This window comes from Lontra canadensis, unplaced genomic scaffold (genome assembly GCF_010015895.1).
Source record: "Lontra canadensis isolate GAN:19392208 unplaced genomic scaffold, GSC_riverotter_1.0 scaffold61, whole genome shotgun sequence".
Lineage (NCBI taxonomy): Eukaryota > Metazoa > Chordata > Mammalia > Carnivora > Mustelidae > Lontra > Lontra canadensis.
In genome coordinates this window covers 7,138,620-7,151,440 of record NW_022631055.1, presented here as the reverse complement: position 1 = coordinate 7,151,440, position 12,821 = coordinate 7,138,620, and the positions used below count along the sequence as shown (strand labels likewise).

General features: G+C 37.6%; 1 protein-coding gene across 1 annotated transcript in view; it reads left to right on the top strand.

Moving 5' to 3' along the window:
• The window catches only part of GTF2A1L (general transcription factor IIA subunit 1 like), a 56,109-nt gene extending 50,172 nt beyond the window's left edge, over positions 1-5,937 (top strand). The window contains exon 9 of the mRNA XM_032877836.1: positions 5,667-5,937. Within this exon, the coding sequence (XP_032733727.1) occupies positions 5,667-5,774 (108 nt within the window). The 3' untranslated portion in view covers positions 5,775-5,937. The remainder of the gene's footprint in view (positions 1-5,666) is intronic.
• Positions 5,938-12,821: the final 6,884 nt, after the last annotated feature.

The following is a 12,821-nucleotide window of genomic DNA, read 5'->3' as shown; positions in this document are numbered from 1 at the left end:
CTAGTTTCGTTGATTTGTTCTATCATTTTTTTGGTTTCTATTTCATTGATTTCTGCTCTGATCTTTATGATTTCTCTTCTCCTGCTGGGTTTAGGATTTCTTTCTTGTTCTTTCTCCAGCTCCTTTAGCTGTAGAGTTAGGTTGTGTACCTGAGACCTTTCTTGTTTCTTGAGAAAGGCTTGTACCGCTATATATTTTCCTCTCAGGACTGCCTTTGTTGTGTCCCACAGATTTTGAACTGTTGTGTTTTCATTATCATTTGTTTCCATGAATTTTTTCAATTCTTCTTTAATTTCTTGGTTGACCCATTCGTTCTTTAGAAGGATGCTGTTTAGTCTCCATGTATTTGGGTTCTTTCCAAATTTCCTCTTGTGATTGAGTTCTAGCTTCAGAGCATTGTGGTCTGAAAATATGCAGGGAATGATCCCAATCTTTTGATACCGGTTGAGACCTGATTTAGGACCGAGGATGTGATCTATTCTGGAGAATGTTCCATGTGCACTAGAGAAGAATGTGTATTCTGTTGCTTTGGGATGAAATGTTCTGAATATATCTGTGATGTCCATCTGGTCCAGTGTGTCATTTAAGGCCTTTATTTCCTTGTTGATCTTTTGCTTGGATGATCTGTCCATTTCAGTGAGGGAGGTGTTAAAGTCCCCTACTATTATTGTATTATTGTAGATGTGTTTCTTTGATTTTGTTATTAATTGGTTTATATAGTTGGCTGCTCCCACATTAGGGGCATAGATATTTAAAATTGTTAGATCTTCTTGTTGGACAGATCCTTTGAGTATGATATAGTGTCCTTCCTCATCTCTTATTATAGTCTTTGGCTTAAAATCTAATTGATCTGATATAAGGATTGCCACTCCTGCTTTCTTCTGATGTCCATTAGCATGGTAAATTCTTTTCCATGCCCTCACTTTAAATCTGGAGGTGTCTTCGGGTTTAAAATGAGTTTCTTGTAGGCAACATATAGATGGGTTTGTTTTTTTATCCGTTCTGATACCCTGTGTCTTTTGATTGGGGCATTTAGCCCATTAACATTCAGGGTAACTATTGAGAGATATGAATTTAGTGCCATTGTATTGCCTGTAAGGTGACTGTTATTGTATATTGTTTCTGTTCCTTTCTGATCTACTACTTTTAGGGTCTCTCTTTGCTTAGAGGACCCCTTTCAATATTTCCTGTAGAGCTGGTTTGGTGTTTGCAAATTCTTTCAGTTTTTGTTTGTCCTGGAAGCTATTAATCTCTCCTTCTATTTTCAATGATAGCCTAGCTGGATATAGTATTCTTGGCTGCATGTTTTTCTCGTTTAGTGCTCTGAATATATCATGCCAGCTCTTTCTGGCCTGCCAGGTCTCTGTGGATAAGTCTGCTGCCAATCTAATATTTTTACCATTGTATGTCACAGACTTCTTTTCCCGGGCTGCTCTCAGGATTTTCTTTTTGTCACTAAGACTTGTAAATTTTCCTATTAGGTGATGGGGTGTGACCTATTCTTATTGATTTTGAGGGGTGTTCTCTGCACCTCCTGGATTTTGATGCTTGTTCCCTTTGCCATATTGGGAAAATTCTCTCCAATATACCTTCTGCTCCCCTCTCTCTTTCTTCTTCTTTGGAATCCCAATTATTCTAATGTTGTTTCGTCTTATGGTGTCACTTATCTCTCGAATTCTCCCCTGGTGGTCCAGTAGCTATTTGTCCCTCTTTTGCTCATCTTCTTTATTCTCTGTCATTTGGTCTTCTATATCGCTAATTCTTTCTTCTGCCTCATTTATCCTAGCAGTGAGACCCTCCATTTTTTATTGCACCTCATTAATAGCTTTTTTGATTTCAACTTGGTTAGATTTTAGTTCTTTTATTTCTCCAGTAAGGGCTTTTATATCAACCAAGAGGGTTTCTCTAATATCTTCCATGCCTTTTTCGAGTCCGGCTAGAACCTTGAGAATCGTCATTCTGAACTCTAGATCTGACATATTACCAGTGTCTGTATTGATTAGGTCCCTAGCCTTTAGTACTGCCTCTTGTTCTTTTTTTTTGTGGTGAATTTTTCTGCCTTGTCATTTTGTCCAGATAAGAGTATATGAAGGAGCAAGTAAAATACTAAAGGGTGGCAACAACCCCAGGAAAATATGCTTTAACCAAATCAGAAGCGATCCCAAATCGTGAGATGGGAGAAAGGGGATAACAAGAGGTTCAGAAAGAAAAATAAAAAGAGAAACAATTAAGAAAAGAAAACGAATAAAGAAAAAAAAAAAAGAAAAAAAATATATATGTTAGATAAACTAGTTAAAAAATGTTAAAAAAAGAAAAGGGTAAAAGTTAAAAAAAATTTAGCAGAAGAAGAGAAAAAAATTGAAAAAGAAAAAAAATTAAATTAACTGCAAGGCTAAAGAATCATGGGGAGAAAGCCATGCGTTCCGAGCTTTGCTTTCTCCTCTGGAATTCCGCTGCTCCCCTTGGTATTAAACCTGCACTCCTTGGTAGGTGAACTTGGTCCTGGCTGGATTTCTTGTTGATCTTCTGGGGGAGGGGCCCATTGTAGTGATTCTCAAGTGTCTTTGCCTCAGGCGGAATTGCACCTCCCTTACCAGGGGCCGGGCTGAGTAATCCGCTCGGGTTTGTTTTCAGGAGCTTTTGTTCCCTGAGCGCTTTCTGTAGAGTTCTGGAGGATGGGAAAGAAGATGGCGGCCTCCCAGTCTTCGGCCCGGAGGAGCCGAGAGCCTGGGGCCCCACTCCTCAGTGCGCCGTCAGAGAACAGCGCCCAATTACTCTCGTCACCCTGGCTTCTGGCCGCGCTCCGAGCTGACCGAGCCTGCGACCGGTTCAAGGTAACCCCGAGCTTAGAGCTCACTCCCCGGCTCTGTCTCTGTAGCCGGCTTCCCCGTTCTAATACCTGCAAGCTCTGCGACACTCAGACACCCCCGATCCTTCTGTGACCTTGCAGGACCTGAGGCCACGCTGACCCCGTTGTGGGCTTCACCCCAGATTAGCCTCTGGAGCGATGTCCCTCAGCGGAACAGACTTTTAAAAGTCCTGATTTTGTGCTCCGTTGCTCCGCCGCTTGCCGGGAGCCGGCCCCTCCCCCCACAGTCTATCTTCCCGTCGCTTTGGATTCACTTCTCCGCCAGTCCTGCATTTCAGAAAGTGGTTGATTTTCTGTTTCTAGAATTGCTGTTCTTCTTCTCTTCGATCTCCTGTTGGATTTGTAGGTGTTTGCAATCTTTAGATAAGCTATCTAGCTGATCTCCCACTACCTGAAGTAGTCTCAGCCTGCTACTTCTCCGCCATCTTGACTCCTCCTATTTTTGGTAATATTTTTAAAAGATTTATTTATTTGAGAGAGAACACGAGTGCTCACAAGTGAGTGTGGGAAGGGGCAGAGGGGATCTCAAGCAGACTCCACGCTGAGTGTGGATTTGCAGGTGGGCTCGAACCCACAACTCGTGAGATAACAACCTGAGCCAAAATCAAGAGCTGGATGTTCAACTGACTGAGCCACCCAGGTGTCCCTTTATTTAGTAATTTTTTACTTGATTCTTTTAAGAGTTTTCCAATGTGCAGTCATTGCATCTGTAAATATTTATCCTTTCCTACTTCTATACCTCCACTTCTTTCTTCTTGTTTACTTGCATTATCCAGTGCAAGTTGTACTTTCCTCTTACCTAATTGTATTAGGATCTCTAGAATAAAAACTTGAATAAGCCTTGTCTATGTCTTGATTTTGGTGGGAATACTTTTAGGATTCCCCACTAACCACTAAGACAGCTTTTAGACTAAGGTAGGGGTGTGTGTGTGTGTGTGTGTGTGTGTGTGTGTGCGCGCGCGCGCATGTGTGTGATGCAGTCTTTGATTCTTCTTGAGTTAAACAAAAGTCTTAAGTTCTTTAATGCTTTTTCAATATCATTGGAGATTATTATATGGTTTATCTCCATAGGTCTAGTAATACAGTTTTTATATTAATAAATTCCTAATATTGAACCATTGTTGCATTTTTAGAACAAATGTACTGTTTATGCACTATTTCTAGAATAAAGTTACTAGGATGATTTGCTGCTGTTACTGTTGTTCTCCTCCTAGTTATGGTCAGATTTTTTTTTTTAAAGATTTTATTTATTTATTTGACAGAGAGAGTGAGAGAGCACAAGCAGGCAGAGCAGCAGAGGGAGAGAGAGAAGCAGGCTCCCCACTGAGCAAGGAGCCCGATGTGGGGCTTGATCCCAGGACCCTGGGATCATGACCCAAGCCGAAGGCAGTCGCCTGACCAACTGAGCCACCCAAGGGCCCCAGTGGTCAGATTTTATCATCTGTGCTGAGTTTAGGATTCTGAATATTCTGAAGGACTTTTTTTTTTTTTTAATATGTATGTATGTATGTATTTTCTTCAGAGACTTTTAAAGATATGTCCAAGTGTAAATTTAGGAGTCAAACTTAGAAGAAATTTTCCATTATTAGGACTTCTTTCCCCCATACAAATAGGGGTTTATCATTTGTATTTTCTTATGCTTCACAAAATGTATATGAATATTAGTCACAGGTTTTCCTTCTTTGGTTTGACTGTTTGCAATAAACATCTGGGTTTAATTTTTACCCTTGATTTCAGATCATACATATCTAAGGTTTTTAAATAGTCACTTGTGGTTTACCCAGAGGTAATAATGATTTTATGATTTCTTACCTCTTGGAGTAGTAGGATTTTCTCGTTTTTATTTTATCTGTATTTAGACTGACTTATTAAGTCCAAGGAACTGCCAGTAGATTCTTGTAGATTATAAGCTGTATCTTCTGACCTTGCTCAGTACTTTACTGTAAATTTCTCATTCAAAATGAAATTCCACTTTTTTTCATGCCTGATAATATTAACTACATCCTCTCTGTTTATTTTGTTGTAGACATACTGAACCCTTTGCTGTTCTTGAACAATCCAGGTATCCTCCCTCCTCAGGACTTTGGTGCTTCTGTTCCCTTTGCCTGGAATGTTCTCTGTGGTTAATATCTTCCTGGCTTTATCCTTTACCTTCTTTAAGTCTTTGCTCAAATGTTATCTCATAAGTCAGGCTCACACTGACTTTCTTATTTAAAATTATAACCCACCTCTGTATTTGTGATCTTCCTTTTCCTGCTCTAGTTTTCATAGCACTTAGGACCTTTTAATATGCCTTATAATTAGTTTATATTTATTAGGTTTCTATTCCCTCCATCCTTACTAAAGTGTAAACTATTCAAAGTCAGGAATTTTTCCAGGTTTTAAAAAGTAAAAAATATATATATATGACATATATATATATTTTAAACTGATATATCTACAGTGCTTAAAACAATACCTGACATAAAAGAACTCAGATATTTGCTGGATGAATGAATAAACTATGTTGAGGAGGTCTTATTTTTATTTTTATTTTATTTTTTTTTATTGATATTTTTTAAAGTATTGTGAAGTAGAAGGAAAAGGAGTCGAAGTGAGACTTTTGAGGGTTCATCCTGAACACTCTGTGCTAATAACGAGGTATATTGGGAGAAAGTGTAGGTATAGTATGTGAGGAGGTCTTATTTTTAAAGAACTCCTATTTAGGGTCAGAATAATCCTGTGTGATGTGCAAAGAATTATAAATGATCCTTTAACTTATAAAATTAATTAATTTAGACTGTTTTTCTCCCTCCAGATTCATCGAAGCAAGAACAAATGGAAATTCTATTTGAAAGATGGTGTTATGTGTTTTGGAGGGAGAGATTATGTATTTGCAAAAGCCATTGGTGATGCAGAGTGGTAAAACTTAAGAGCTCGATACACCATAAACATCAGTGGGACTATATCACATATTGTGAAACCTATTTTTATTTTTTATATAGCCCAGTACAGAGCTGCTCAAATTTTTAAGTTCACTGTGTGGAGTTTAATAAAACTATAATTCAGATGCAGATACAAATATACAATTTTATATTTCTTTCATTTGTTGTTTTAATGGGGTTTCTTTAAAAAAAACCCCTCATTATCTGTAGCATTATGAAGCATAAATGAATCAGATGTAATGGAGCATGAAGAAATATCACGTTTCTTTCATCTTGAAGTAAAATTTAAATCAGACTCCAATTCACTTTCATGATAAAGTTGGTATCAGTTATTAGATTGGGGCTGGTGTCCTCCCATCTCTCCCCAAACCATGTTACAACAGACCCTAGAGAATTTTGTAATTAGAAGGATATTCAAGAAAGCTTCTCTAGGTCTTCAGTCTACACTGATAACTAATGATATGCTGACTGTGCAAGCCCAAGTGGTCTCTTGGAAGCAGATGTCTGTTGAAACTGTACTATACTTGAACATGGAAATCTGTGCTGAGCCCAGGATCCCTGGAGCTAGGGATCAGCCTCTTTAGGCTTTGCACGTGACTGGGCCATTCTTCTTCATATTCTGCTATCTTCCTGAGAATTGTGAGGAAGTGGTTATGTTCCATTCTGTTTTCTTGAAACTTCAGATTTCTGTCTTCTTAGTCATGGTGGGTTTTTCCTCCATCTGTAGTTGTTTTTTTTTTTTTTTTTTTTTTTTTTTTTAAACAGTGGAAAATCCCTTTGCAGACTCCTTTTCCCTGAAAGACACCGTCTCTTTTCATTTGCCCTCACAGGGAATTCCCTCACTGAATTAGGGATTTCTGAAACAAAAGTTAAGAAGAGATGTTCTTTTCAGGAACCTTTTATTTTGGCCAGGCAGTCTCATCTGACACAGGAAGATCTAGATAACTCTTAAAATCAGGGAGAGAAAACAAAGTGCAAAACACAAATAGCTCTCATTTTCCTGCAGCAATAAAAACTAATGAATAGGGGCACCTGGGTGGCTCAGTCGTTAAGCGATTACCTTCAGCTAGGGTCCTGGGATCAAGCCCCACATTGGGCTCCCAGATTGGCAGAAAGCCTGCTTCTCCCTCTCCCACTTCCCCTGCTTGTGTTCCCTTTCTTGCTGTGTCTCTCTCTGTCAGATAAATAAATAAAATCTTAAAAAAAGAAACCGAAAATCTAATGAATATCCAATGAGCTGTTCTGTAATAACTCTTTCCCTTAGTAGATTCAAATTCATGAAGGGAACATTTTCCCCATCATTCTGGTTCTCTTAACAGGTAGAGTATACATGGTCTCTAAGATTCTACTTTCAGCCCTGAATGGTGTTTTCTAGGATGTAACTCTCATAGAAAATCCAGTGCTGATATGAGTGGTTTATGGTCTCAGAAAACTCCCCAAGGATTAGATAGCTCGGTTTGACTGGTCACAGGGCAAATTCCTCATTTCTTTTTTTTTTTTTTAATTTAATAGTTTCTTTTTATACAATTAAAAAAAAAATTAAGTAGGCTCCATACCCAATGTGGGGCTTGAACTCATGACCCTGAGATCAAGAGTTGCATGCTCTACCGACTGAGCCAGCCAGGTTCCCCAAATTCCTCATTTATTTTTCAGAGGCAACCCCATTTGGAGAATTTAATTTATTCCAGTACTTGTCCTGTCCTACCCAAGGGACTCAGCTACTGGTAAATCTTTTCAAAATCTGGATTAATCTTTTCTGGGCCTTGGACAACATTTGTGGGGTACTGTATTTGGCCTAAAGTAGGCAGCTGAAAGAGGATTCAGTTAGTACTAGTGAATGTGCTGCTCTCCAAACCAGATTCTCCAGCTATGCCTGCTTTATCCTCAGAGTAATTATTCTTTTCCTTATGACGCCTGCTGTCCCAGATCCTTGTCTGTTTTTTTAAGAACTTCCAAAACTTCCCTTTAATGAATGTTGTCCTTCATGTGAAATGCCCATCTTTTCTACATGGAAGGCAAAAAGACGGCACTTACTTGTTTTGTTCTTTCCTAAAATGTACCCCATCCAGGACTGAAGATTCTAGTGTTCTTGCTTTCTCCCTCCCAGTGTGGTCCAATCATTCTGCATTTGTCCTAAGCAAATTAAGGGCTGAATTTATTGAGAATGTGCATTCACTTGGGAGCTGGGGTTTAATGTATTGATTCAAATGTTTGGGAGATGTAATAACAGTTGTTTCTAAAATTCATTTACTCTTTTCCATTGTGGATTTTAAAATCTCACTTTGCTTCAGTGATTTTTTTAAATGGCATATCACAAATACTACTATGTTGGTCCTCTTTATTTATGTGGTCCTCCTTATTTTTTATCATCAGAGAAAAAAGTCACACTTGTCCCATTTGTGTCTCTGCATGCCTTCATGCCCCTGATCTTTTAAAACTGCAAAAAATCAATTTAAAAACTAAGCTTATCACAAAAGAAAACAAAGCCAACAATAATCTTGGCATGCTGATGTAAATGATAGTTTTGGCGATGGCTGCAGAGAGAATTAAGAGATTCTCCAAATTATTTTGCACCTGGTGTCCTTTTATTAGTTTCAAATAATGCCAGAAAAAAATTCTACTTCCTGAAAAGTTGTCAAAACCAGCAGTTTTGAAAATTTTTTGGTCATGATTTACACTAAGAAATTAACACATTTACATGTGCATAGACACACATAACAAAAGTTATATAAAAGTTTTAAAAAATCATGCTTAACTCTAGCACACGATGGCCTCCTATATTTCCTATTTGATTCTGTTCTGTTGCATTAAAAATTGATGGTCTTGACCCACTAAATTAATTTCACTACCTACTGATGGGTCATGACTCGTAGTCAAAGTATTTTTAATCTTGTGCTAAAGAGCGCAAGACAAATCTTACTAGTGTATTTTAAAAGAAAAAATTATTTTATAAACCCTATAAGTGGTGTTTGAGACTTGGCTTTGATATGGTATTACTTTTACTTTCAGAAACCCTTCATCATGTCCAAGCTGAGCATTTCTTATTGTATGTTATAACAAAATCCTATAAGGTAGGTTGTAAATACAGTACCTTGGCAAATGTCATCCTGTGCCCTTTTATAGGTAGAGAAAGTGTCTCTATTATAGAGGTTACAATTTGCTGTGTTAAATGAAATTTGTGAAAGTCTCATGTATCCTTATTCCTATTTCAAACTTTTTCTCCTGCTTGCATCCTACAATGCTTTCTTACATACTTTCCACCTCTCCCTAAAGGGAAAGATCTTGTTGAATTTGCACAGTCTCTTAGGGATTGACTGATCTCGCCTGGAATACCTCCTTTACCTATTTTATTCAATGTGCTATAATATGTGTTACTAATCACCCGTACAGCTCAGACTCTCCAGGGCAATGAGGTTCCAACTCTGGCTGAGGCACTCCGTTTCAGTAATATTAGTTATATGTGAAAATGAAAATCTTTAGAATGAATACAACAGTTAATTGGGGTGGTAAGCAGGGGAATTTAATGGGGATTTTCTTTTGACTCCTGTTAAATTAGGTTAATATTATGCCATTTTCATGTAAATATACTGTAATATGCCACATGGGAACTTTGTGATTTATAATTAGAAAGCTAAATTATAAATAGGAAGGCTATGGTAATAATGCTTAGGAAGGAATTCAATATTAATAAAAAATATTGCACATTTTAAAGGAAAGATTATTTCCAATTAGGAACACACTTATTGAAATCTTTGTGACATAAAGATTCTTAATTTACATGTGGACTTAATACATTTTTGAGGAAACTAAAACCAGGCCCTTTAAAGCAAATGTTAGGAATGGAGGACAAAGTACCTTTAAAAATATTTTGTAAATTTAGATGAGTGATTCTTAACTGATTAACCCTTCTTTGTCATTTTGCAAACTGCCAGTGATAATATTGAGCATGGTAAAACAAGAACAAAAACAAACCCACAAGATAGAAATAAAATTTCTTGAGCATTTGATGTTTTTGTCATTTATGTATGAAGGATTACACAGGTTAAGAATACATGAGACCAGGGTGCCTGGGTGGCTCAGTGGGTTAAAGCCTCTGCCTTCGGTTCAGGTCGTGATCCCAGGGTCCTGGGATCGAGCCCCGCATCGGGCTCTCTGCTCAGCGGGGAGCCTACTTCCTCCTCTCCCTCTGTCTGCCTCTCTGCCTACTTGTGATCTCTGTCTGCCAAATAAATAAATAAAATCTTAAAAAAAAATACACGAGACCCTCTAATGAGGAAAATACTTCTTCATAACGATTTGTCTTATGTTTTTGTTAATAAAGTGAATTAGCTGAAAGATTATTAATCACCTACCATGTATAAGACTCAAGGATAGATACAGTGGGAGAAACAAGTAAAAGAAATGAGTTTATCACTAAAGAAATTTATAAAATAGGTGAAATAAGAGGTATATGTATATGGACAATACCCAGCATGTAGCGTAAAAGACAGATGAATGATAAGGATGCCAAGTGCAGAAGTCCAGAGAAATTGTTGTGGGCCACATATTAACTTATGCCTCACTTTATTTCAGGTAAAGGAGGTGTCTTAAATTCAGTGGTTTAGAGAGAAGGTGGATTAGGAGAGCTTAGTAACAAAGTTAAACCCGTGGCTGGGGTCTTGTGGGGTGCAGGAGGAGGACAGGTAAGGAGGAAGGTATTCTGGACAGTAACAGCGGCACAGGCAGCAGAATCCAGATGCTTGGGGCATGGCTAGGGAAGAGCAAGTGGAAGAGTTTGCTTCTTGGAGAACAGCAGCAGGAGACCAAGCGAGCAGATTTAAAGATGGATTCTGGAGCTCTTTGAATGTTAGTCTAGGAGCTAAAGCTTAAATTTATAGGTACAGATGAGCTGCTTAGGACTTTGGCAGATGCGTAATAGGATCTAATAGGATTTTAGGAAGATCAGTCAGTAGTGGGTATGAGAGTGTAGCTATGGCAAAGATTGGATATGAATAAAAATGAGGGGGATAGATAAGACTCTGTGATGAAGGGGAATGGCCTGAAGTGTGGGTGTGGCAGCAGGCGTGCAAAATAAAGACTTTATATAGAAGACATTCAAAGACACTCAACAACTGGTAGGTCTTTGTGAGTGAGAAAGGATAGGAGGATGAGGGACATAGTAAACTATAACTGTTGAAACTTACAAAAGTCAGTATTTGTGGAAAAGGCCTTCGTATTTACTTTGAGAGGATGTATACAAATACTTTGGCTCAAGCAATATTTAAGATATAATTTAAACAGAGTTTTTCTGTAAAGATATACTTTACTTTTTTTATTTGGCTTTCTGCTTTTTTGCTTACTTAGTTGTTTTGGTTCTGGGAATTTATGAATCATTCAAAAAGTTTATTGCGTATGTGTATAGCAACACGACTAATTAGTATTCTCTCACATCACTGAGACAACTTCTAGAACAAAACAGCCTACCAGAGAGGATTGTATCTGAGTAAAGAGAAATAACTAGTTCTACAGTAGAAAAGTCAGAAATGTGAAAAACATACAAAGAGATACTTTATAAAGCTTACAGTCTTTTATAGGCTATTTTGAATCACCACAGTGTCATAAAGGTTGAAGGCAGATTAAATACATAGTCTAGTTGTGACTATACATTTATTTAATAAAATGTCAAAGGAGAGCTAAAAACTGGAAACAGCCCAGACATCCATCAGTAGGAGAATGGAAAAGAGTGTTAGAGTTCTACAACTCAGCAATGAAATGGAATGAACTACAACAATGACACAAGCAACAGCCTGGATGAATAGAAAAAACATTGTGTTCAATCAGAGAAGCCTTACACAAGAGTATATACTGCATGATTCTATTTATATGAAGCTCTAGAACAGGCAAAACTAATCCATGGGGGGAAAAATCAGAACCATTGTTTCCTTTGGCAAGTGGGAGTGAGGGGTTAACTGGGAAGGGGCATGAGGGAATTTCCTGAGAGTGATAGTGTTCTGTGTCTTCATAGAGGTTTGGGGTCCCATGGATGTATGCATTTCCCAAAACTTACTAAAATGGTGTGCTTAGTATTTGTCCATTTTACTTGTCCATGTAAGTCTTACATCAAATGTAAGATACGGAGCCTTGTTTAGTGAAAAGCATGCTAGAAGTGTTTAGGGCTGATGAATACTGATGTCTGCAACTTGCTTTATTTTTTAATTACTAATTTTTTTGCTTTCAAAATTTTTAATTTCAATAGACTTTGTCAAAGTAGTTTAAGATTCACAGCAAGATTAAGTGGAAGGTACAGAGGTTTCCCATATGCCTGCTCCCCCTGCCACACCAGACACAGCCTCCCCCATTATCAATATCCCCTACCAGGGTGGCACATACACTATGACTAATGAACCTACATTGGCCCCTCAGAGTCTGTAGTTTATGTAAGAGCTCACTCTTGGTGTACATTCTTTGGATTTGGATAAGTATATGTATCTACCATTGTAGTATCACACAGAGTATTTTAATATTTTTAAAGAATTTTAAATTTATAATTGAAGTATAGTTGACCCTATAATACTATATTAGTTTCAAGCATAAAACAGTGATTGACAATTATGTGTATTGCAAATGCTTACCACAATGAGTGTAGTTACCATCTGTCACCATACAAAGTTATTACAATATTATTGACTATATTCTCTATGTTGTACTTTTCATCCCTGTGACATATTTATTTTATAACTGGAAATTTGTACCTTTTACTCCTCTTTACCTGTTTTGTTTGTCCTCCCACTCTTCTCCCCTCTGGCAACAACCAATTTGTACTTTATATTTATGAGGAGGTTTCTTTTGTTTTGGTGTTTAGGTTCTACATGTAAGTGAAATCATATAGTATTTCTTTCTTTGTCTGACTTATTTCACTTACACCCTCTAGGTCCATCCATTCATGAATGGCAAGATTTCACTTTTCTTTTATGGATGAGTAGTGTTTCTGTGTGTGTGTGTGTATGTATGTGTATATATTTTCCAAATCTTCTTTATCCATTCCTCTG